Raw genomic sequence first — 27,690 nt, 5'->3', positions numbered from 1 at the left:
TCTTGATAAAGTGTGGCGTGACGTATCAGTGAATCCAAAAAAATGGCAACATAGTGAACAGAACGAGGAGCATCCATGAATTTGCTAACAATCAAATATCTCTCGTCCCACGTTAAAATGATTAGTTAGACTTCAAAAATAGTGGAATTGAATATAGTTTAGTAACATTTTCAATTATATTGTCATGTTCCATACCTTTTGGATTGATTTTTTTTTTCTAAGTTCTCATTTAGCTAGGATAATTGATTTTAAACTTACTCAGCTTATGTGAATTATATATAACTTCTTAAAACTTTATATTTTTTTTAGTAAAACTATACTTTTGTTCAACTAATTTTTTAGGTAAAATATTATTTTTGTTCCTAAAATTTTTACCAAAATTTTGGTTTTCATCCCAAAATTTAAGTTACATATTTTTTGTCCCTAAACCAATTTCATAAAAGTTTTACTTTATATCTTTCAGTATATGTCCATTAGTCTATATCCTATTTGGCCTAACAAAATGCTAGTGTGATAATGTTTTTAGCATTATATGATGTGATTTGGAACAAACCACTTTCTTTTTAAAATCTTGGACATGTGGCATGCAATTATTGATCACACAGGAAATAACGGCAAAAATGGGCTTTTGCCCCTCTCGCCCAAAAGATGTTGCAAAATGCCACTGTTCAGAAACTATCTAGGAAAATACCCCTGTTTTGAAACTCGATTTTCTAAAAATCAAGTTTTACATTGAAACTCAATTTTTAGAAAATCGAGTTATAAGCAATCAAACTTTAAAAAAAAAAAAATTATGGAACTCGAGTTCCATGTGAATTTTTCTAAATAACTCGATTTTCATCAAATCAAGTTTTACATTAAAACTCGATTTTCTAAAAATCAAGTTTCAAAACAGGGGCATTTTGCTAGATAGTTTCAGAACAGTGGCACTTTGCTACATCTTTTGGGCGAAATGGGCAAATGCCCATTTTGGCCTGGAAATAACATTAGACAAATCCAAAATTACCCCCTATGTCTCTTGATAGAACCCAAATCCCCAATTTGATTGAATTAGAGTTGAGTTAGTGCTTCCTGCCTGAGACTAAACATTTGCATCACCACTATGAATTATTTTCTTTGATTAGTAAGTTCCATTCTAATTTGTTCTATTTTCATTATTTTTCTTTTTTGTCTTATCTTTACAAATTACAAATAGACAAATCAGTTTTTGCGAGATAAAATTTGCGATATTCCTATTAATAATCTGTTACCTTCTATTTGTTTCTCCCTTAAATTTTTCTAGACCTTAGACATTATTAATTAGTTGTTAGTCGTTGGGGAATTGAGGGAGTATGGTGGGACCCGGAGTTTCACACTTGGGTAGGGGAAGATGGTACACTCTGAGAGAGCTTGAAGTCGCCGCTGATGAGCTATGTGAAGAGAATATTAAGGGAGTTTTGGCAGTTTGAGATCTAATCTAGAGATTGTGGGACTTTAATCCCAATAGACACTCGTGCGCGAGTTACTGAATCTGCCCCATATTTAAAATAAAAATAATAATAATTAATGACTGGCATTCAGATGTCTGCCCATATGGCAAGAAAAAAATAGTTTATTTGATATAGTCACATTAACAATTTTCATCCAACAATTAACAGTAGGGATCAAGTTGACAAAACAACGAAAAATTAGAGATTAAATGAACACAATTAAAAAGTCAGGGACCAAATTGACAATTCAAAAACTGAATTTGAAGATTTTGTTTTCACTAGGCTCAAACCAGGTAAACAAGCTCTAGCACGATACAAAATTTTGAGAAGTTTAATCGACACAAGATTCTTTGGGAAGAATTACATTCATAAAAAAAAAAATCAATTGACAATTTACAGACGTTACTACATAGTAAATGGATACAAAATACAGATACTCGATACATTCAATATATACAAGATATTGAATAGATCAACAACGACCTGATTCCCTCGAGCCAATGAAAATCTTCCCTCTATTTGATGAAGCATTCTCATAAAGCCAACCTTTGAATTGTCACTTCCTTGAGTGAAGTCACTAATCTTCAAACACATTAAGATTGTGGCCTACTTTATACTTAGAAGACAACCACCACCGTGTAAATATCCAGTTCTAAAATCCATGAGCGCAAATACAAATGACTTATATGACATGAACCCTGACAACTACAGCCAAACCAAAATATTTTAGCATTGGCATTTAATTTTTGAAGAATGGTCTCAAACTAAAAACCTATGATGCACGGACACGGACACGGACACGGACACGACACGGACACGGACACGGCGATACGACAATTTTAGAAAAACAAGGACACGACACGGCGTGGACACGGCAATTAAATAATTAATTAAATTTTATATTTAGGCATATTTTTAAATATTTTTAGACATAAAATACGTTTATATCTAGAATTTAAATTATGTAAGAACTAAAAATAAGTAAACTAATATCCAAAGTAGTACAATAATACACATAAAATGTTTAAAGTACAAACCAAAAGTTTAAATAGTTTACCTTCAACACAAAACTAAAAACATAAAAGGAAAACAAGCTTTAAACTTTTGGGATTAAAAAAAAAAATTATATATATATATATATATATATATATATATATATATATGTAGTGTGAGAGGGATTTAAAAAAAAAAATTATAACTTAAGTGATATAATTTTATTAAGTCACTAACAATAAACTAAGTCACTAATATGGGCTAAGTCACTAACAGTACACTACTAAGCCACTTTCTTTTTATATCATGGGCTAATATGGGCTAAGTCACTGTTTTTTTTGGGCTAGCAGTGACTTAGCCCAAAAAAGCCACCATATATACACTATAGAAAACGCGTTATCTGAAAGAAAGAAAAAAAAAAAAAAAAACAAACAGAGGGAGAAAGGAGAAGAGATCGGACTCAGCCCTGTCCACGCCGAGAGAGAGAAAGAGAGAGAGAGAGAGATCGGAAGGGACAGAGGGCACGGCGTCGACGGCGACTGTCTATGGAGCTCGCCGACTCGCCGATCGGCCCGATCTAGCACCGGCGACTGTCTGGGTTTCAACTTTCACCGGCGACTGTTACAAAATTTGTGATTTTCTGTTTTTTTTTTTCCACCTGGCGTGTCTACCGTGTCGGAGCCGTGTCGGAGAAGAGAAAAAAAAAAAAAAAAAAGAGACACCGCTCGGACACCGGAGTCCGGCGAGTCGTGCCGGTATCCGTGTCCGACACGTGTCGGACACCGGTACGTCGCCAAAAATGGCGTGTCGGTGCAACCTAGCTAAAAACCACAGCAAGACCCAAGCCTTGCTACAACCAAACCTCCATTAAAATGAAAGAGTGGTTTAAGAATTCAGAAATGCTTTCTTCACACACACACCCACCAAAAAAAAAAAATGTCACCATAAAAATGGGGGGAGGGGGGCTGGGTGAGGATGGTCTCACAGATGATCCTGACATACTAAGAGAGGAAAACAAGACTGAAGATCTTATTATCTTGGACTGCAAAGACCACAGTACTCTTGCTTCTGGCTTCTAGTCCTACCAACATTTACAAAAAGTGATGAAAAACAAATTTTTTAAAGTCGAACTTTTAGTAAATGTTAAGGAAGAAAACAATATTTTAGTCTATTTTTCAAATCTGATAAACCAAATTACTTGTTTAAAGTTCTAATAGCTAGTTAGATCAAATGACAAACCGAAATTCGTTGTTAATTACTTGTCAGATAAATGTTATATACCACAAACTAACTTTACTGACTAAAGCAAACTGGAGTTCAAATAAGTAAAATGGCCTTCAACAACATGTTTGGAACATCCAGCATCTATGTAGCAATTAACTTCAACTGCATGCAGTCATTCTGTTGCTTGCATTGGAATATTCTTTGAAGACTATACAGATTAAATCAGAAAGAGATGGACATAGGAAGTTACATCTAGTTGTTGTAATGACCATGACTATACTTTTGGAGTGGTTCAACCAGAATCATCTCTCCAGATTTGATCATGATAATCAAGCTATTTATTTTCACTAATGACTTGTTAAACTAATGCCACCTTAGGGTGTACATTTTTTTTTTAAGAAACTATTCACTTTTAAATACTAATCAACCCACTTTTCTAACATTTTTATAAGTAGATCGAATGTTGATTTTTATTTGTTATCAACATTAATAAAGCTCCTCTAAAAAAAAATAACATTAATAAAGTTGTAATATTAATTTGTTATCAACATTAATAAAGTTGTAATTAGTAAAGGGTTTGATTCATAGACATTCTAACAAGATAGAGAACATAGAAAGTGTCAATCAAACCCTAAATGAATTAATATCAATGTGGAAGTAGATTATATTTTGTATAACAATTAAAAATATTATGTTCAATACTTCGCAACTTATCCACGTATCCCATAAAATTAGATAATGAATCTGTAAGCTAAAGATTTGCATTACCACTATGAATTATTTTCTTTGATTAGTAAGTTCCATTTTAATTTGTTCTATTTTCATCATTTTCCTTTTTTGACTTATCTTTACAAATTACAAATAGACAAATCAGTTTTTGATAAAATTTGCTATATTTCTAGTAATAATCTGTTAATAAAGTCTAAAGTATACTTGTTTCTCCCTTAAATTTTTCTAGACTTTAGACGTTATTAATTTGTTATTAGTCTAACAATATATAATACCCGTCTAGCCGTCTTGACCTTTTTTTTTTTTTTTTTCTTGTTGCAAAAAATAGCACTTGCTTATCTTAGATACCCTTCATGTATAAATAGTTTCAATGAAGATTGTCTCCCTACATATACAATCCCAAACTTGAGCACCTTAGCTGTAAGCATCTCTCTCTCTCTCTCTCTCTCTCTCTCTCTCTCTCTCTCGGGTTTTGCTTCTCTTTCTTTTTAGTTGAGATAAAAAATAAAATGTAAACCCCTCAACGTAACAAGAGAGTTTCTAACAAATAAAAGCCAAACCTCAGTAATGTTTTGTGATTTTTGAAAACATTGAAAAGTTCTAACGTTTGATTTCAAATTACACAAGGGAATCAAATATGAAAGAAATATGGATTTCCACTTAATGTCCTTTTTTTGTCCCCCTTAAAGTTTTTGGTCTGGCCCATAAGGAAATTTGAAAAGCATGAACATGACCTAAAATGAATTTATTTGATTATATTTACTTATTAGACATGCAAACCTTATTAATTAGCTCTTTAATTGTAACGTCTAAAAATTGTAATGCAGTACTGATACTAATTAATAAATAAATAAAAGAAGATAAATGAAGTTTTTTTTTGGGTTAAATTCATCTCAATTCAAAGATGATACAATTTTATTCATTCAAGATGAGAGATACATTTCTCTAAATGGAGAGTTAAGAATGAAATCAGAACCCTCTTTCATTTCTTTGTACAGGTTCCATCTCTTTGGTATACACATTTTGATTGTATTTTCACAGCATGCATGCAACTTTTTAACTCTTAATACTTCTTTTTCAACTTATCCAGTTATGACTATTCTTCAACTTTCCTTATTTTTCCTTGTAGATCACCCACTAATTCTACAACTTTAGTCGAGTTGTACTTTCTCTGAATCAACAATGAATGCCATGGTGAGAGCTGAGAAGCTTGTACTCTTTGGTTAAAACTATAAACATTAATATTTACTTTTCTATTTGCAGGATTTCTTTGCTTTGATGCTCATTTTTGGCCTGTGTTGTGCTGATTTGCGTTTCTCGAGTGCCGCAACGATTTTCAGTGTGTTAAATTATGGTGCCAAGGCAGATGGGAAAACAGATGATTCCAAAGTAAATTTTTTATTAATTCCCTTGTGAATTTTAGTTTTTTCTTTTCTTTTTTTCTTTTCCTTCTCTTTTCTAGTAAATGTAAAGCCAAGTATATATGAATTACGTACAGGCATTTTCGGCGGCATGGAGCGCAACAACTCAAAATCCTACAGTCGTGGTCCCAAGTAACAGGAATTTTTTGGTTTATCCTCTCATTTTTAATGGACCATGCAAATCTACCAAAATTTCATTTCAGGTAACGAGAAAGATGTATAGTGCAGAATATATTACTTTACGATAAAATTTAGATAAAACTACTTAGATACATATTCTTTAATTAAATTTAAATATTATTTGTATTAACCAATAATATATGTAATGTTATCTTTTTAAAAAACAGTTAAATTTAATACAGTCAGATGTTTAAATTCAATTGAATAATCTAATGTACTGAACCTAAAATATTGTACTTCAATATTTCTCATTTCTTTATATATATATTGTGAAGTTTTTAGACCCTCTTAAACACAACCAGTTTAATCTAGTTATTTAGCCAAGTGATTAACTTAGGTAAATTATGCAGATCTAAGTTAATACATATAAATCATATCATACAAAGCAGCGGAAATATAAAGAACACAATGATATGATAACCCAGGAAAACCAAATCGGTAAAAAACTTAGGGATGATTTAACCTAGCTATCCTCAAGGTAAAACTGAATCCACTATGAAAGAATTAAAATTTACACAATAGCGACTTAGACCACTAACATCCTATTGCTACCTCGAGCAAGAAACTTACTACCACGACCACGTGACAGCTCCGAGTCCACGGACTACTTCTTTCTTGGATTCCCAGCAAGCACAAGCACTCTCGCTTGTATATCTTTAAGCTCTTGAATCTACAACTAAATTGATCACCAAGCTCTTGACATCAATCTAGATCTTGATAACCCTAAGTGTATGTGAAGACAAACACCTCTAGATCTCACAAAGGATTCACACACACAGCATAAAAAGCACCAAAAAAACTCTAGAGAGCTTTTGAGTACAAACCCTAGGTACAAAAAGAGGCACAATACTCTTCTCTCTCTTAGAAAGTCTTTTAAAAACGTGCTTAGGGTTTCCTTTATGTACTAGAAGAAGTAAACCTGAAACCCTAATCATTAATGGGCTTGAACTGCTGTTTGAGCTTAATTATAATTCTGCAAATACGACTCTCGATCGATCGAGTCTATTCTTCAATCTCAATCGATCGATCAAGCCTTGCAGAAATAGAACAGTAATTTCCAACAATTACTCGATTCCAAAATTACATTAAACCAAACTTTGAGCAAGTCTAAACCTAAACTAAATATTTTGATCATGATTTTCCAACACAATACACATTGAAGTTTTAATACATTAGTCCCTAAGGTCTTAGAATTTAACATATATTCTACAAAAAAGTTTACTTCTTACCATAATAAATCACATACTTTAGTTCCAAATTTTTTTAAAAAAAAAATCACATGTCTAAATACAGTGATGGAAATCAGTTGTATTTAGGGGAGTTTCCAACCCAAAGAGGAAGAATTTGGCTTCTTCTTTTTTTAATAGATATGAGATGAGTACAAATTCATATTTTTAGAACATTTGCATCAACTCCTAGTAAGCTCAAAATCCTCATGTAAATCTATCATGAAATGCATAAATTGATGGTGGTCCTAATATTTGGCAAAGAGCTCAATGTCTTCAGGATACTTTAGTGGAGGATTTATAGTAGAGAGTTGTTCCCACATAAAAGAATTCAAAGTATAATAATCAGAAATTGACTGGCCTATCTCTTGGTGCATCTAATAAAAAGATTCGATTCAATATGAAACTCTAGGTTTGAATCATTAGTGCAATTGTAGCCATTGGATAGAAATATCCAAGTAACCTAAGTAGTACCAAGATGAGGAAGAAGACTATAGATGGAAGGCATAGAGGTATTGATTAACCAAGACAAGATCTTACTCTGAATATTCTCTCTTTCTTCTAGGCATGTTTTATAATCATCCTCTATTACAGCTATAGACTTTAAGGCATCAACAACATCTACGGTCTTGGACTATAGTGTTGGCATAGGCTTAGGAATCGTAGTAGTTACATACTTCCATAGTTTGCGACCCTTGAGAAAGACTATTATATTTTGAGACCATGCATGGTAGCTAGTAGGACCATCCAAAATGATAGTAATAGGAAGTATAATGTCTCACTCATTTTGTTGAGCCATAATGAAGAAAATGACCACAAAGAGGGATTTAGAGACATTAAACGAAGAAACAAAATTCAAAATTGGAATTTATGTGAAAAACTGAGCAAGATAGATCATGATGACAATTTTTGATCCTGGCTAAAGTCAATGGTGGCAGTCAATGGTCAACAACGGCGATCAAAGTCAACACGAAAGTTAGCATATGCTGATGTCAATATGCTAAAGTCACGGGATGACATAATACTGACATCATTAGGGTTGATGTGGCAGAGTGGAAGGTGTTGGGGCTTGAGAGCACGTGGTAAAGGTACTATGGTTGTTTGGAGATTAGGGTTTTGGTGTATTGTGTTGAGGGAACTGTAATGCCACATCTTGTATTTTTTTTTCCCTGTGAATAGTGAAATCACTGCAACTCCGTGGATGTAGGCAAATTGCTGAACCATGTAAATATTATTTTGTGTGAATGTTTTCTTTGGCACATATATTTTTCTCTAGTTTTGCATTTCACAGATATGAGAATTTCGTGTTAGATTAGTTGTCAAAGGTTTCCATAAGAAGAAAGGCAGTGACTACTTAGAAATTTTTTCTTCAATTGTGAAGATGTCAACAATTAGACTGGTACTGGGAATGGTGGCTGCAAAGAATCTACATCTTGGGCAATTAGATGTGAAGATGGTATTCCTTCATGATGATTTGGAGGACAACATTTACACGTGTTAGCCACAGGGGTTCACTTTTCAGGGATAGGAAAATCTAGTTTGCAAATTGAGAAAGAGCATATATGGCTTAAAACAAGCTCCAAGAAAATGGTACAAGAAATTTGACAGTTTCGTGTGTTGAACTGGGTTCAAGAGATTAGAAGTTGATCATTGTTGCTATGTTAAGTTCTTTGACAACTCCTATATCATTTTACTACTATATGTGGACAATATGCTAATTGCAGGGTCCAGCACTGAGGAGATTAATGATTTGAAAGAGTAGTTGTCAAAACAGTTTGTAATGAAGGATTTAGAAGTTACAAAAACAAAAAAAAAAAAAACCTTGGCATGAGAATCACTAGAGACAAGGCTAATGGTACATTGAAGCTTTCATAGATAGAGTATGTGAAAAAGGTTCTTAGTGGGTTTAACATGAATGAAGATGTGTGCACACATTTGGGTAGTTATTTTAGATTAACTAAAATGATGTGAGACTTGCGAATAGATATATGAGTAGGCCAAGAAAGCTGCATTGAGAGGCAGTCAAGTGGATTCTGAGATATTTGAGACGTTCATCAGATACATGTCATTGCTTCACATGTGCACGTTCAAAATTGCAGGGTCATGTATATTCTAATTTAATAGGTGATATCGACAGTAGGAAGAGTACTACTTGATTTATATTTACTCTGGGTGGTACAGCTATATCTTAGGCTTCAAATCTATAGAAGCTGAGTATGTTGCTGCAATTGAAGCTGCATAGGAGATGATTTGGTTACATAGTTTCTTGGATGAATTGGGTACAAAGTAAGAGATAAGCATTCTACATAGTGATAGTCAAAGTGCAATTTTTCTTGCTAAAAATTCAATTTTTCATTTAAAGTCGAAGCATATACAAATGAGATACCACTTTATCCATTATCTTGTTGAAGATGAATTGCTAATACTTGAGAAGATTTATGGATCGAAGAATCTGGCAGATATGTTGACTAAGGGTGTCACCTTTGAAAAGTTGAAGTTATGCGTAGCTTTAGTTGGTCTTCTAGCTTGAGGACAAGAGGATGAGTTGTAGGGATAATGGATTGTGTTTGGAGGTATGCGCCTGATGTTGGTGATTAATAAACTAGTCTCCAAGTGGGAGATTTGTTGGATTTTGTGGAGTCTAGTTGTGTTTGCTATAGATTATGACCCGATCCGATATAAAAGTGCTACGATTGTTTAAAGATTAGGGTTTTGGTGTATTATGTTGAGAGAGAAAATTGCACTGCTACATCTTGTATTTTTCCCCTGTGAATAATGATATCACTACAACTCTAGGGATGTAGGCAAATATTGAACCACATAAATATTGTCTTGTGTGATTATTTTCTTTGACGTATATTTTTTTCTCTATTTTTGCATCTCACAAATCTGAGAATCTCGTGTATATTCACTACAGGTCATCAAAATACAATTTGGTGTTGTCAATAGGATGAATTTCTATTTATTTATTAATGGATGTTAGGGGAATCACAAGTCGACTCTCTACAACTACTCTAAAAACAAGTTCACGGAACACAATGTCAAATGCCTTAAAAGATTTGAGTGTGTTTTTCTAATCACCAATTGGGTTTGAGATAGAGTGGCACAGCTCACAGTCCGAAAAATGGTATCAGAATCATCATCACATATTCATGTTGCAAGAGTGTCATTGTGAGGGAGGTATTGTTGGGAGGACTACAATTCAACTCCCTACAACTGCTCTAAAAACAAGCCCGTGGTGCACAATGTCAAATACCATAAAAGATTTGAATGTTTCTTTCTCACCACCAATTGGTTTTGAGATGAAGTGGCATAACTCATAGTCCGACAATTGAAATTACACACATGCTATGGAATTTGAACCGACAACCTCACCCTCTACCATGCTCTCACAAGGACAGTAGGTGAAATATGGACCAGAGATAATTCATGTACAATGATAAGTTATAAAAACAAACCCTTCACAGTGATTAAGGAGTGAATATCTAATACATGTCGTATTTTGATAGTGGTTGCCAACAAATGTAAAAGTAAAATAACAAAGAAACATTTTAGGTTTATTAAGAACATTTTTACAAATCTTCAGAGAACGTAAATAGAAAATGAGCAGACCTCAAGAGATCGTACTGATTGGGCAAAATTATGATTCTCCGACTCAGGAGAGAACAGAGTATCATACCCAAAAGCCCTCGAACAAAACCATATTCATCACTCTTTTCATGAGGCGAAACCTACAAATTATCAAGAGTTTGTCTTAACTATAGGAAACCCTTAGAATATATCACAAGACAAACAAACTGATAGAGAAATAGCAAGGCTTGTATAGCAGGGACGGATATTTGGGAGCAATTTGGATACCCATTAGGATGCAAGTAGCAAAGATTTATTTTGCACCATCACTGCTATATGACTTCAAGAACACCTTTATTCTTCACCTATTTATACAAAAAAATTGAAAATATAGCATTTTTCAAATTTCATAGAAATAGAGCATGAAAATCCAAAGTAAAATGAATCCTTCACTGATTGTTCACAAATACATTAGTAAATATATTTCAGTTTAAAAAAAAAATTGTTGCAAAGTCACAACCAGTCATGAAGTTTAGAATAAAAAGTTGTTATTTCTTCCCAATCTAGCATTATTAAATTGAGTGAAGATATAAAATTTGATCAAACACACCTGCTCACATGAGCTTAAGATCACACCAAGCTCACTGTAATTATTTAAAGACAACACTGGACAATATTAGATCTGTTCTAACTTTTCTATTCGTAAAATGGGGCTAAAAAAAGGTAGAGTTGGATGATAGAACTATTACTATTACACCACTAAGACACAACAGATTGGCTAGTAAACTCCATAGAATCATTCAGGTTAAGTTAATAAAGGCAGATGTAATTGACGAACTCAGTTCCTTGACAGTAAAAGAGCAGTCATTGGTAGATGAGGTCCATGGGGGGAAAGAATCAGGATTCTGTCAAAAGAGAACCAGAATTTGCAAAAGTTTCTACTGTGAAGCATGGAATTGTGGCTCCAAAGAAGATGCATCATGCAATACCGAAACGCAAGGAAATAGTTTTTTTTTTTTTTTTAGATATCAAGATTGAAGAATCCAGTGAAAATTTGAAGAACCAACAAGGATCATTAAGGAAGTTGACACCTTATGGTCTCTCCAATAGGGTTGAAGTTTCATTAAGGAAGTTGACACCTTATGGTCTCTCCAAAAAATAACCAGCTCTCTCTCGTCCCACATTAAAATGATTAGTTAGACTTCAAAAAATAGTGGAATTGAATATAGTTAAGTACAGTAACATTTTCAGTTATATTGTCATGTTCCACGCCTTTTGGATTGATTTTTTATTTTCTAAGTTCTCATATAGCTAGGATAATTGATTTTAAACTTATTCAGCTTATGTGACTGTAGGAGGCAAAAATTTGTCAAGCCAGTTACAAAATGCCACATCAAAAATTAAGTGACAAATTCCAAATTAATATGTCATAAAAATAATTAAGTCAAATGATGACATGTGTAATCTAAATTGACATCACATTGCCATATTGAAACTTGTCACATGTCATTTGGCCCACAAGATAAAGATAAATTTTTTATTCAAAATTGATGGATAATTATCTTTATTAAAATAAATAAATAAATAAATAAGAGATAATTACTTATCTTTATTGATTATTATCTTTATCAAAATATGATATTTATCAAAATAAGATAAATAGAGATAATTATCTCTAAGAAAAATTTGGACTAATTAGAGTTTACTACATATTTTCAAGCATATCAATTCAAGATTGAGCTTATCCTCGAAACCCTTATAAACAGAATACATTCCCTCTCATTTTCAACATGAAGTTTTCAAGAAGCCAAAGTTCTGGAAAATTTTTGCCTCTAAAGCACCAAAGAATTTCAACTTAAAATTCAAAAATTTTCGAAGAACTTGAAGAATATTCAAAGGACTTGAAGAACAACAAATCTCTAACAAACTCAAAACCAGAGATTTGTTGTAAAGACCGTTCAATCCATCTTCTAACTAAGCCAAAAGGATTTCTTGTTCAAGTGTTCAATCCATCTTCCAACCAAAGCCAAGAGGATTTTTTGTTCAAATCAAGTTCAAAGAAAATAGAATCAGATGAGTATTTATTTTGTAAAAGAATCGAAAGAGAGATTGTACTCATTACTTGATTAATACAAAAATATATTTGTGACACATTTTTCAATTTATTTGATTTTCTGCAATTGAGAAATTTTGTGTTTACAGTGATTTATATATATATATATATATATATATATATATATATATATATATATATATTAGTAAAACCATACTTTTGTTCAACTAATTTTTAAGGGTAAAATATTATTTTTGTTCCTAAACTTTTTACCAAAATTTTGGTTTTTATCCCAAAAGTTTAAGTTACACTTTTTTTGTCCCTAAACTTTCGTAAGAGTTTTATCTTATATCTTTTTGTTTATATCCATTAGTTTATATCCTACTTGGCCTAACAAAATGCTAATGTGCTAATTTTTTTTAGCATTATATGATGTGATTTGGACCAAACCACTTTCTTTTTATAATGTTGAACATGTGGCATGCAATTATTGATCACACATGGAAATAACATTAGACAAAGACAAAATTACGCCCTATGTCTTGATAGAACCCAAATCCCCAATTTGATTGAATTAGAGTTGAGTTAGTGTCTCCCGAGACTATACACATGTGCCTCGTGAGTCAAATTAATTTACTTCAGTTTTTTATGAATGTTAATTTGCCTAGCTTTACCAATGGGCTCAAGTGGCCATTAGATGGTGTTGAGTACGAAACTATCTCTCCATAACAGTTGAAATGTTTGTGTGGGAATGTTTGTTTCTGGTTGATAAGGGCATTGGTGTTCTTTTTATTGCCACTCATGATGCTTATCTTTTCATCATACAAATATTCAATCGTTATGTCTGGTTATCAATTTGTCATCGACTCATTTGCTTGGGCAGGAATGTGAATTGCATAGGTTAGGGATGAACGAACTTATTTCATAATAGAAAGACAAAAATTGATTTGACATACGAGGCATTTGGGTTTTGTCTCATGAGGCACTAACTCAACCCTAATACAACTAAATTAATCAAGAGATAAAGGGTAATTTGTTCTTTGTCTAATTTTCTTTCTACATGTAGTCAATAATAACAAGCCATGTGTCCAACCTTTTTAAAAAGAAAATGGTTTGATCCAAGTTACAAATGATATAAACTAAGGGCAAACTACATAAAGACGCAGGAAAACCTTTACAAAAGTTAAGGGATGAAAAAAAATTCTTTTAAAGTTTAAGGATGAAAACAGAACTTTTAGTAAAGTTTAAGAAAGAAAAAAAAAATATTTAATCCATTTTTCAAATTTGATAAACCAAATTGCTTGTTTAAAATTCTTATAATTAGATCAATTGATAAATCAAATTAACTTGTACTAATTACTTGTCGAATGAATGTTATATAACACAAACTAAACTTATTGGCTAGAGCAAACTGGAGTTCAAATAAGAAAAGTGGCCTTCAAAAACATGCTTGGAACATCCAGCATCGATGTAGAAATTAACTTCAACTGTATGTAGTCATTCTGTTGCTTGCATTGGAATATTCTTTGAAGACTACACAGATTAAATCAGCAAGAGATGGACAAAGGAAGTTACCTCTAGTTGTTGTAATGACCAAGGCTATACTTTTGGAGTGGTTCAACTAGAATTATCTCCTAATTTGATCATGATAATCAAACTATTTATTTTCCACTAATGACTTGTTGAACTAACGCCACCATATAATTAGGGTGTATACATTTTTTTTTTTTTTTTTGTAGAAACTTTTCGCTTTTAAATACTGATCAAACTACTTCTCTGACATTCTTATATGTAGATCGAATGTTGGTTTTTATTTGTTATCAACATTAATAAAGTTGTAACTAGTGAAGGGTTACTCAAGTTTATGATACATAGGCACTCTAACGAAATAGAGAACATAGAGAGTGTCAGTCAAATCCTAAACGAATTAATATCAATGTAGAAGTAGATTATATTTTGAATAACAATTAAATTTATACCTAATAAACTTATTTGTTATACAAAAGAATGATCATGTGGATCAGAATAGTTCTCAATATTGATATCATGTTCAGTCAACTTTCCAACTTATCCATTTAATTATCCCAGAAAATTAGATAAAGAATTTGTAAGCTAAACATTTGCATCACCACTATGAAGTATTTTCTTTATTTAGTAAGTTCCTTTTTAGTTTGTTCTATTTTCATCATTTTCCTTTTTTGTCTTATCTTAACAAATTATAAATAGACAAATCAGTTTTTGCGGGATAAAATTAGCTATATTTCTAGTAATAATCTGTTACTTCCTACTTGGTTCTCCCTTAAATTTTTCTAGACCTTAAGACGTTATTAGTTTGCTGTTAATCTCAAAATAATACCTATCTCGACCTATTTTTTTCTTGTTACAAAAAATAGCACTTGCGTATCTTAGATATCCTTCATGTATAAATAGTTTCAATGAAGATTATCTTCCTTGCTACACATACAGTCCCAAACTTGGGCAGCTTAGTTGTAAGCATCTCTCTTTCTCTCTCTCTCTCTCTCTCTCTCTCTCTCTCTCTCTCTCTCTCTCTCTCTCTCTCTCTCTCTCTCTTTCTTTTTTGTTGAGAGTGTATAAAAAATAAAATGTAAACCCCTCAACGTAACAAGGGAGTTTCTAACAAATAAAATGCAAACCTCAATAATGCTTTAGGATTTTTGAGAATGTTGAACGCTCTTGTATTTGGTCTCAAATTACACAATCAAATTAGTAATCAAAGAAATATAGATTTCCACTTAATGCCCTTTTTGTGAGAATATGGATACCCACAAATAAAATTATACATGTCATTTAAAATAGTTATTTTTTGTATTATACATGTCATTTAAAATATGTTATACTATAGTTGCATTGAATATTTCATGATTTATATTTATAAATTGTTTCTTCAAAATTATTTGGAGGGAAATGTTTTTTTTAAAGACTTGATGTCATGTATTTATGAATCAAATGTTATTTTGGAAAAAAAAAAGTCTTGTAAGATTATTTGAAATAAACCAAATATAAGCATTTTATATTCTCAAGATTTTTATTTGAATCCAAATACAAGTAAACATAGAAATAATTATATTCTAGACTTCACATTTTCTGAAATCTAGATGTTTATAATAATGTGGATTCTCTCATACCAAATGCTAGCTACCTCAATGGCTTTGCTTTTCTAGTGATTATTTCATCCATTTGAAATATCTATTTATAAATTCTCTTCTCTCTTTTTTTTTTGTCAAATTTTATTTTTGTCTAACCCACCCCCCTCTTTTTATGTCTAATTTCATTTGTTTTTTGTCCCCCTTAAACTTTTTAGTCTGGGCCATTTGGAAATTTGAATTTATTGGACTATATTTACTTATCAGACATGAAAACCTTATTAGCTCTTTAATTGCAACGTCTAAAATTTTAATGCAGTACTGATACTAATAAATAAATATATAAAGAAGATAAATGAATTTTTTTTTTTTTAAATTCAATTCAATTCAAAGATGATAAAATTTTATTCATTCAAGATGAGAGATACATTTCTTTAAATGGAGAGTTAGGAATGAAATCAGAACCCTCTTTCATTTCTTTGTACAGGTTTCATCTCTTTGGTATACACATTTTGATTGTAATTTCACAGCATGCATGCAACTTTCTAACTCCTAATACTTCTTTTTCAACTTATCCAGTTATGACTATTCTTCAACTTTCCTTGTTTTTCCTTATAGATCACCCACTAATTCTACAACTTTAATCGAGCTGTACGGCTCTGAATCGATGATGAATGCCATGGTGAGAACTGAGAAAGCTTGTACTCTTTGGGTTTTTGATAATAATACTAGGTTTGGTTAAAACTATAAACATTAATATTTACTTTTCTATATGCAGGGTTTCTTTGCTTTGATGCTCATTTTTGGGCTGTATTCTGCTGATTTGCCTTTCTCAAGTGCCGCAACAATTTTTAGTGTGTTAAATTATGGTGCTAAGGCAGATGGGAAAACAGATGATACCAATGTACATTTTTTATTAATTCCCTCGTGAATTTAATTTTTCTTTTCTTTTCCTTCTCTTTTCTAGTAAATGTAAAGCCTAGTAAGGCTAGTATATATTAATTACTAAAAATTATGTACTACGTATAGGCATTTTCGGCAGCATGGAAGGCTGCATGTAGTGCAACAACTCAAAATCCTACGGTCGTGGTGCCAAGTAGCAGGGATTTTTTGGTTTATCCTCTTATTTTTAATGGTCCATGCAAATCTAGCCAAATTTCATTTCAGGTAACGAGAAAGATGTATAATGCAAATATATATTACTTTATGATAAAATTTAGATACAATTACTTAGATACATATTTCTTAATTAAATTTAAATACCATTTATATTGACCAATAATATAATTAATGTTATCTTTTTTTTTTAAAAAAGAAAATTAATACAATCTAGTACTTAAATTCAATTGAATAATCTAATGTACTGCACCAAAAATATTGAATTTCAATTTTCTCATTTCTTTTATATATATTTTACAAAAAAAGTTTACATTTTACCATAATAAATCTCATATTTTGATTCCAATTTTTTTTTTTAATCACATGTCTAAATATAGTGATGGCAATCGGCTATATATAGTGGAGTTTCCAACCCAAATAGGAAGAATTTGTCGTTTTTTTTTTTTTAAATAGGTATGAGATGAGTACAAATTCACATTTTTAAAACATCTGCATCAACTCGTATAAAAATTTATGTCTATTTTAGTATAAGAATCTGTACTTTTTTTATTTTACATATTCAATTTTCAAAACATCACATATCAAATTTTCTATTTTACACTACATTTCATTAAAATGCCAATTTTTCTAGAGTTTTTCTATTATTTCTCTTTTTTCACACACAACTACTATCATTCACTCTTTTTCTTCATCCTCAGAATACATTTAAAAAAAAGAATAAACAACTAAATGCAAAATAAATAATGTCAATATAAATTTACACAATTATACACACTAATGTGGGTCATTTTAAAGCGAAATTGTGAAAATTCTACACAATTTTTATTTTATACGGACTAATGTAAATGCTCTTAAGATTTCGGGCTGAAGGGTTTGACTTTTATACTATATATATATATATATATATATGTATGTATGTATGTATGTATGTATGTATGTATGTATGTATGTATGTATGTATGTATGTATGTATGTATGTATGTATGTATGTATGTATGTATGTATGTATGTATGTATGTATTCAAATCTTAATCAAAACATATTAATTGATTAATAATTAAATTTTGCTAAACAATATTTCGGATATTCATTTTTAAGTTAATTCTAACAAATGTTATATGTTTAACAGTTCCAATTCATCGTAACATAAACAAATGAGTTTGAATATTTAAAATATAAATGAAAGGATGAGTTAATTGGTATAGAATTCCTAAATTTAATAGGATTTGGTATGTGTGTGTGTGTATATATATATATATATATATATATATTTAGAATGTTTGGTTTGAAAGGGTTTTGTTTTTTGCTTCAAACTCAACCCACTGCTTAAATATGGGGGAGAGATGGGAAAGAATCATATTGTCAAAATGAGAGAAACATGTTTTGGGCACACAAAATAATTTAAAGAATTAAACACTAAAGAAAATAATATAAATTTCATTTACGAGTGGTAAAGAAGAAAAGAAAAGAAAAGATGATAAGCAATACACTACAACAAAGTGTAGTTATTTCAACCCTTTTTTATCGAGGGTTTACTAAAATCTGTCGATACAACCTATAAATAAAAATGTAGAGAGCTTTATTACTAAACTTTATTTCAAATGTTATTTGGTCCCTCAAAATAAGTTAAAGCACCCTTGAAATAAATGGAAAAAAAAAAACTCACCAATTTTTTCAGCCAACAACCCTTAGTAAAATATTACAAATTTTTCAGCCCTTAAAAAAAGCCCACAACAAAATTTTCAACCCTTGCAAAAAGCCCACAACTAAATTTAAAACTATACCCGTATTATATAAATTTAAAACAAATTAAATAAACAAAACAAAGAGCTTAGCTCTCAGAGCATAGAAATCGCAGATATTCCAATGGCTAAGTTCTCAGAGCATAGCTCGTCGATCATGGAGATCTCATAGAGCTCGACGATCATCGATTTTGTACGAGTTCATCTCCATTTTGTGACTCTTCATCTCTTTGCCGAGTTCATCTCCATCGATTTTGCTCGACGATCACCGTTTCTCAGCATTTCCGATTAGGTACGAATCACAAACCCTAATTTCGTCTTTGATTTTTTTGTTTTTTTGGTTTACCCACACTTTTTCATCAATTTCCCCATGATTTCGTTTCACATTTCTCGGAAACGGAGCTCATCATCGATTTCCCTATAGAAAGTTTGTGCGGCACCATCGGAGTAATGATATTCCGGCAAACTCCTTGTACACGTAATCGTTTCTCACTGCCGCTTTTGCTTTTCGAAAGTCATTTCTATACAATCAGTGTTTTACTAGTAATGCGATTTATATAGGGTTTCATTTCTCACTAAAACTTTTTGAGTGTGATGATGTGTAATGCTTAATCTGTTTAAATAATGGCGTATAGTTCTTTCTCTGTTCGTTTTGAATGTGTTCTTTGTGATTTCGTGTTTGGTAGGTCGAAACCGTTGGAAAAATTTAAGGAAAATGTATATTTTCGTTTATTGAAAGCTGTTTCTCACTCGGCAAACACATTTTGGTAGACGTTTTGGCTTTTTTGGTGTTTGGTTGGTGAGAAAGTTAGGGAAAATTAAAATGGAAACGGAAATGATAATTTTATTGTTTTTCATGTTTTCTCTACAAAGTATGGTTTGATTTCTTGTGTAAAAACTTGTTTGGACACAGAGAAAATTGAGATAAATGTGGGGAAAGTAAATTTTAGGTCACAGGGTTTCTCTGTTTCATAAACAAAAACAAAAATTCTTAGATTCAAAATTCAAATCCCTTTCTTGTACTACATTAGCTAGTTACCTTTTCAACTTTGCCCATATGTTCAATGCCAGAGTCTAGAGTGGTAGGAGTCCAACTGGAGAAAATTATCACTATGATAATTGTCGGTTGTCATACATAAAACTTACGCAAGTTGACATCCACTTAATTGGTAAGGCTATACCAGACCACAAATGTGGAAAACCAATGCAAAAATAACTGCTCGTCAGCCAATTAAACATTCTGACTATTCATAGGCAAAATACAGCAGTAGCCAAGACAAGAAGAAAAAAGACTTGTAAACTAATCAGATGACTTCCCACTATGGTTTTTTACTCTCTTTAAAACAGCTCATTTCAAGAATAAGCATTTGGCCTATGGTTGTCTTTTTTCTGTTTATTGTCTAATAGTTTGGGCTACATTAGTCTTGAAAAACCCCTCTCACACTAGGTCTGGCATGTAAAATTTTTCTAACTGTATATAGGGATCACCACGTGTAAGAAATCAAGTGTGAGTTCAATATAAACAGTAAGTAATCTTTTCCCAATCTTACCACAGATAGTGAAATCAAAGGAGCTTAAAATATCAATATCTTCTAGTAGGTTGGCTAAAAAGTAATAAGCAACAATGGCATGACTATTCACGTTGTTATAAATCATGCGGTCATAAACAAACAATTGACTGCCCCTGAGCCTCATATTAGGGGTCATGCCGACTGCGCCAAGAATTCTCAAAAGCATCTTAGATTTGAGGAAGTCTTCGGCCCTTGTGGTGTCATGTTGATTAAATACGTCATCGAAATTCATCATTATTAACATGTCAATGCCTTTAGATAAGTTTTCTCACTTCACAGGTATAATTGGCATTTTTAGCATTATTTCTTAGCATGCTTTTGGTTAGCAATGCAGTATATCATATTCCTTGCTATTTCACATGCTTAATTGATATTTGAAATAAGAAGTTATGCTAAATTATCAGTGTTTTTGGCAAACTACGCATACTGAGATGAACCTTGCTATGTTGCTTTTATCGGTGCAAGCTCAAGGATGCCATTTGGGTCATTCCAAGATATCTTGCTTTGTGCTTGAACTAACAAGTTCATATTTGGGTGCTTAAATATGGAATGAATTATCTATTTTATTAAAGACTTTCTAAGTTGCTTTAAATTAATGTGTATGTGTTTGTGCATTAACATTTGTCTTATATCTTTAATGTATTACCTTTTATCTAGATGCACCGAGCTATCAAAATTTGCCTTTAGCTTTGCGGTACAAATTTTTTTGAAGTACCAATACCTCTTTCTTTCTTCTTGCAATAATTTTATGACATTATTGATTTAGGTTCTGCAATTGGATTTCGTTTGGATAGTCTCCTCAAACTCAGTGATACACAGGCCCGGAACAACAAGACGACTACTGCATTACCTTTGTAAGGTAGAATACGCCATTTAGCCTCTCGCTGATGTTTATTTTTCTGTCAAGCTTGTCTCATTAACTTAATTGTCAATTGGTAATCACATGAGAACTCACTTCAAGTGACAAAGGTGTCTCGGTGTAATGTAAAGTTTTTATTCTAAAGAAAATTTGTATTCCCGTTACATGTCAAATAAAATTAAGTCTACTGTTCTTTATTTTATAGGTATCATGTATTACCTTCTTAGTTCTCTTGTTTACCTTTCTGCACTCTTGTCTTGTTGAGCAATGTTTAACATTCTCACTACTAGAAAATGATCCTCCCATTTTTATTCTGAAATGGATATAGTCCATTTTAAGGTGAAGATTTCGTTTTCATAATCTATTGGTGAATGTGGTGCCATATCATTTTAAAACCAATTATCATTCCGTTTTTGGTGGAATTGATTTTGAATGATGGGCTGATGTACACCATTAGATGCATGAAAAATTAAATCTATACCATGAAATGGATCCTCTCCATTTCAAATCAAATAGAGAGGTTCTGATCCCTCACTTCTTGTCCTATTGGGCAATACTTGAAATTCATGCTTATTCTTGAAATTGGCGATCCAAAACGACTTTCATTTGACAAAGAAAAAAGACTTGTAAACTAATCAGATGACTTCCCACTATGGTTTTTATCTGTACTAGGGTTTTTGTTTCTGAGCTGATTTGTTAGTTTCTTGCGCTCTAGTTTTGTTTTTGTTTTTTTTGTTTTTGTTTCCAATTTGTCTAATTCGTAGGTCTTCCATTGTTACCTTCTTCTCAACTCTCACTCGATCGGACGCCAAATCTGAGTTTTTTAATACGTGTCTAATTCAGGTAATTTTTTTTTTTCATTTCGATACCCTTTTGGTGGAATTGGATTTGTAAAATGCTAAAATGATATATTGGGCATAAGAAAAAAAGCAAGCATACGTGTAGGATCTCTCCATCAAGCGAGACCCAATTATTAATGGAATTTGATTCAATAAATTCAAATGCGATAGTGAGATTCGAGGTCCCGAACTAAAAGGCTATGGCATTTCTAATGAAATGGTACGATCAGCATAGCTTATTGGAATAGTCAAGTTCGTTTCTTTCATTCTAATCAGTTCTTATAATGAACCAATGATAACTTATTTCACACCAAAAGTGCTTTGGAACCAATGAAAAACTTTGACACCATGTGGCGGGTTATGATACCTACTTTCTTGGCTACCTCATGTTCTTTTTCCATGTAGTAGTCTTTTTTTCTAATGAAACTTTATCTTACCTATAAACAAAGAGTTTGGTGTGGGGAAGCCAAAAGAAGTTACAGCAATAGTTATGCATAGAGAAATGTTTAGAGGGAATGAGAGATGGGGAGGATATATGGGATTCATGGGAAGCCACATTAGCTACGTCGAGGTGGGGTTCGGTTATGATAATCTTAATCCTATTAAGGTCCAATAGCGTCGGTTAGTGGGCTACTTTGTTTTACTATAGACAAATAGGAGGTGCTTGCTCGATCAAAGAAGAAACAAAAAAGAAATTGACATTTGTTGACATTTGTTGACATTTTTATACATATAGGCTAGCTTTCCACTATACATTAGTTGACATTTGTTGCTTTCCTTTATTCGGTAGTTGACATTTGTTGGTGAGTCGGACGAAAAGCGTCGTAACAAGAGGCTGCTGGGTCCAAAGTCCACTCATTAACTTGGCCATTCACTTTTGTAGTTGTTATGATCTCTCTGGCTAGCATGCTAAGCAACCAACAAGCCAAAAAGAAGGAAGAGTTCTGTTTTGCAAAATTATTTATTGCTGCTCCTTGAAATCATAAATTTGGATTGTGGAATCATAAAATGGATATTGTTAGTTATGGATTTGAAATTTGAAATTTGGCCGGGCTCCGAGGTTTGGGTAGTGCGATTGGGAGGGAGGGGGGGGTAGGCTTAATAGTTCATTAACTTGTTTTATATCTGTTCTTGTAGTATTTTTGTTTTTTCATATTGCTGAATCTCTTGTACCATTACTTGATATCTAATAATTAAAAAAAAAAAAAAAAAAAAGAAAGAAAGAAAGAGGCCAAATTTGAGAATTTTCATTTTTTATTAATACATTATATTTTTTTTTGAAAAAAAAAAAAAAAAAATAAATTAATTTATTTATTTAATGATTTCTGTGGAAGATAAATTCCAAAGAATTGACACGTCTCATTAATGCATTAGACAGACATGTGGCAGTGAAAAATGAATTAAAATAAAATGGTGCGGTATTACTCACTAGACTTGGCGAGAGAAGATTTTGATTAGTTTGAAGTTTGAAGCTTGAAGCTTGAAGCTTTCCTTGTGTTGTTTGGGATGTGTGACTGACCATTTTGCAATCTTATCTTACGAGAGATGTGTATTGCTCGAGTTACTTGTTACAAGGTCATTGTGTCATATATCTCATCTTTTGTGTCTTCTTTGTTTAATAAGTATCTTTGACACATTAATGTACTTAACTTGCCCTTAGTCGAGATCTTTTTGTCTTTCCTGGCCTTCTCAATCTTCCATCTCGGATTTTATTTTCATATAAGTGATCATTATGTTGTTAGATAATAGTTGCTCCACAAAAGAGTTACCTTGTACATACTCTAATACAACTTTTTTTTTTTTTTTGGTGTTTTCGATTGCCTCGGATTGGAGATATGCGGGAGAGCGGTTGTAAAGAAGCTCACGATAAAGTAATTGTGCACCGTGAGTTCTCCTTGTCACATGTGATTCCCGCTTTACGCACGTTAAAGCTTTCTTAATAATCTTATAGGATGCTAATTAGATATCGAGTATTTTCAACTAATCATACGTAGTTGATAGAATCGAAGAAGAATAGCTTTTCATTTCAATTTTGTTTTTTGGGATGACTTTTTACTTTGATTGACATAGATGCATTTATAATCTTCTGCGAGATGTGGGCGATTTTACTCCACTTTTTATCGACTATGTTGATAAAGTTCTCCCTGTTTGGAATTTGTTGAACAAGAGTTTCAAAATCATGGTGTATTTTTAAATTCTCATTGTTTTCCTACTTTATAGAGTTGTACGCAAATATATCCGCTTTTTAGCAACTTTACCAAATGCTTTAGGATTGTGAATCGATTTGCATATGCATGTAGTGACCTGGCATCATCAAGGCTTCCTCTTTGCACTTATATGCTGTACCATGCATTATGCCACAAAATTTGCATGAGGGACAATTTAGGGGTCTCATTTTCAAGGCCATACTTATGATATTGTATCCGCCTTTCGGAGTTCCCGAGTTCAGTTCCCAGTGATGATTTCTTGTGGTTCTCCATTGTTGCTGCATAGTGGACTTTCCAATCATTGAGGGATTTGTGTTGTTTTTTATTTTGCTAAACTGATAAGTGATAGTTCTAGACCTGTGTGTTTGCTAAACTGATAATTCACCACCACTTGCTACCATGTCTAACTTTTTTTCCCGTTGTTCTATTATCTTTTACTATGATTTATGCTTTTTCAATATGGTAGTTTCAACATGAATGTATATATATATATATATATATATATAGTGCATGATTGTGGTTTTTTTTTTTAAAAATAAAATAAAATCTTATTTTGAGGGTCAAGAGACCCCTTAAATAACCTTATTTATCAAGGGTTGTAAGTATAAATCTTTTAAACCTTGGTAAAAGGTTATTTAAGGGTCTCTTGACCCTCAAAATAAGATTAGAGCACTTGTTTTGAGGGGCACGAAGGCTCTCAAAATTTCTTTTTCGACGGTATATGTTTCAAAGGTTATCAAGGGTCGGTTGGACTCTTAAAATAACTTCTTTCAAGGTTTTTTAATACTTTTTTTAGGGGTTTTGACCCTTGAAAAAAGTCTAATTTGTTGTAGTGATATTATATACTGATTGAAATTTGTACAGTTAATGGGGACAATTAGTTCGCCATCCTCACCAAGTGTGTGGTCGGGGCGTGACACAAGCAAGTGGCTAACATTTAATGGTGTGACCGGTCTCCGAATCACTGGCACTGGGACCATTAATGGCCATGGCATGAATTGGTGGAACCAGTCTTGCAGTGATCACCCTAACCTGGTACGTAATATATATATGGGTATACAAACATAATATATCAACTTTAAAGTTCAATCATAATTAATTTTTACAATTCAGTATCTCACATGTCTTTCTTTCAGTGTCTAATTCCTTTTTTTTTTTTTTCCTTCCCCACAGAAGGGATGCACTTCATTGGCGCCAACGGTATGTATCAGTATACATTGAGGTCTATTTTTTACATGAGTTTTTGAGATTATATCACATTCTTGTACTATATTGTTTACTTTTGTTTTTGTACTATATGCATCGTTTTTTTTTTTATAGAAATATTTTCAACCTATGACGTCCGTTCATAATGATAGCTCCATCATTAGATTAAGACACCAATCGATTTTTGATGTAATTAGGAATTGAGTCACAGATCTCTGATTCAACCATCAAATATTTTACCAGTTGAACTAATTGAAACTCACAAATATGATAGAATTCAAATCTATAACTTTTGCTATATTTTGATTACTCTTTGTTATATGCATGGTGTTTTTATGATTAATTAAATAAGTGCGGTTTCTTTAAAACATTATTACTATATATAATACTTGTCTGTACGGTGTATTAATTGCAGTCATTGTCTCTCATATCTTGCAAGCAAAGCACTATTAGCGGCATTTACTTCATTAACAGCGCCCAAGAGCATTTAGTGATATATCAGAGTAATGATATTTTGATTAAGAATATGCATATAACAGCTCCAGGAAATAGCCCTAACACTGATGGTATTCACATTGAAGCCTCTCAAAATGTCCTTGTCAACAACTCTATCATAGCTACTGGTAAGAAATTTTGTCACTTTTGTTCAATCAAACTAATTAATATGAGACCAATATGTAGTAATAATTCAATTTTATTATAAAAGATTTATAAACTAACATAATGGATATATGAACTGACTCAACATTGCATAATCAACAGGTGACGATTGTGTTTCCATTGGAGATATGACATCTAATATTAACGTATCATTCGTTAATTGTGGACCAGGTCATGGAGTAAGGTGGGTCATCCACCTATGACATTTTTTTTCCAATCTAGAAATCCTTTCATTTTTTTCAACACAATCCTCTTGATTTTGGAAAAAAGAATAATAAAATACTGCTTTGTCTACCCATTCACTCCACGCTTAATGTAAAAAATATACTAATAATTAGGATTTAATAAATAATGTGATAAAAAAGCAGTTCCACATCAAGGATTAATATAATTTTTTTTACATTTAATTAAATAAGATATTCATTCAAATTAAGAACAAAAAAGGGTCCAAGATTATTCTTGAAACTTCTTGGCTACTATAAAACAAAAGGGCTAGCTACAATGCAATTTCTTAACTTCGTGTTGGTTACCATATTTATCACCTTGAGCATGTACATTTGTAACAAATGATTAATTTCTTATATTCACGTTTGTTTCAAAACAGCATTGGAAGCTTAGGCAAGAATGGAAATTCTGTTAAAGTCGAAAACATTCATGTGAGGAGAGTTAATTTCAGGGGAAGCACAAATGGAGCTCGGATCAAGACATGGCAGGTAATAATTATAAGTAATTACAATGTTTTGTTATTTATATCTAATGCTTTTACTATATTTGTAAAAAGGTTGGACTGGGTTACGCTCGAAAGATTTCATTTGAGCACATCACCTTACAATCGGTACAAAATCCAATATATATCGATCAATATTACTGCGATATTAAAGGTGCTAGAGGTAACTGTGCACAAAAGGTAAATCAAACAAAACATTGTTATATATAGAATGGTAGTTAATTTCTTGTAAGGTAAATGTTATATATGTAATTCAAATTAAATTTAGCTTTCATAACCACAGTCAACTGGAGTTCACATAAGTGAAGTGACCTACAATGACATAGTTGGAACATCAAGCACATATGTAGCAATTAACCTCAATTGCAGTCAATCTGTTGCTTGCACTGGAATAACTTTGAGTAGCATAAAGATTCAATCAGATAAATCTGGACAGCAAGTCATCTCTAAGTGTACTAATGCCCAAGGCACCAATTCTGGAGTGGTTCAACCTAAGTCCTGTCTACAACCTTGACCAGATAATCCAGCTATGTATCTTCCAGTAATGACTTATTAGTTTTTTTTTGTGATTATGGATTTGGGATATCAAGGCGCGCAGTACATGATATATCTCATGTGCCGAAAATGTAAAGAAAAAGCAGCAAAGAAGCAGAATTGTAACCTTTAGTTCATTGTAATTGAGCCAGAATATTCAATAATTTTTCGTGAATAAAAACCAAGTGGAGCAATTGTCACATTCATATCGAAATGCAAAGGCAATGTTTATAATCGTATGTGATGATTCTACGATA

The 27,690-nt window shown here is 32.1% G+C and overlaps 1 protein-coding gene across 1 annotated transcript; it reads left to right on the top strand.

Annotated features, from left to right (window-relative positions):
• Positions 1-5,597: 5,597 nt before the first annotated feature.
• LOC142634719 (polygalacturonase-like) lies at positions 5,598-27,413 on the top strand. Its single transcript, XM_075808991.1, has 14 exons — positions 5,598-5,627; positions 5,679-5,804; positions 8,168-8,330; positions 8,967-9,000; positions 16,549-16,651; positions 16,748-16,873; positions 16,999-17,136; positions 25,171-25,341; positions 25,480-25,506; positions 25,928-26,135; positions 26,275-26,356; positions 26,777-26,885; positions 26,954-27,079; positions 27,183-27,413. The coding sequence occupies exons 1-14, from the start codon at positions 5,598-5,600 to the stop codon at positions 27,411-27,413; spliced, it is 1,674 nt and encodes a 557-aa protein (XP_075665106.1).
• Positions 27,414-27,690: the final 277 nt, after the last annotated feature.

This window comes from Castanea sativa, chromosome 1, assembly GCF_040712315.1.
Source record: "Castanea sativa cultivar Marrone di Chiusa Pesio chromosome 1, ASM4071231v1".
Lineage (NCBI taxonomy): Eukaryota > Viridiplantae > Streptophyta > Magnoliopsida > Fagales > Fagaceae > Castanea > Castanea sativa.
The sequence above is the reverse complement of the archived record's forward strand: the minus strand, read 5'-3'. Positions and strand labels throughout refer to the sequence as shown.

What these genes read in the sequence shown, in the direction of transcription:
- LOC142634719 (XM_075808991.1), top strand. Translation starts at nt 5,598, where the DNA reads ATGAATGCCATGGTGAGAGCTGAGAAGCTT. An exon ending in GGAAAACAGATGATACCAAT is followed by an intron (nt 16,874 to 16,998) that starts GTACATTTTTTA and finishes TACTACGTATAG; the next exon opens with GCATTTTCGGCAGCATGGAA. An exon ending in GCACTTCATTGGCGCCAACG is followed by an intron (nt 25,507 to 25,927) that starts GTATGTATCAGT and finishes TATTAATTGCAG; the next exon opens with TCATTGTCTCTCATATCTTG.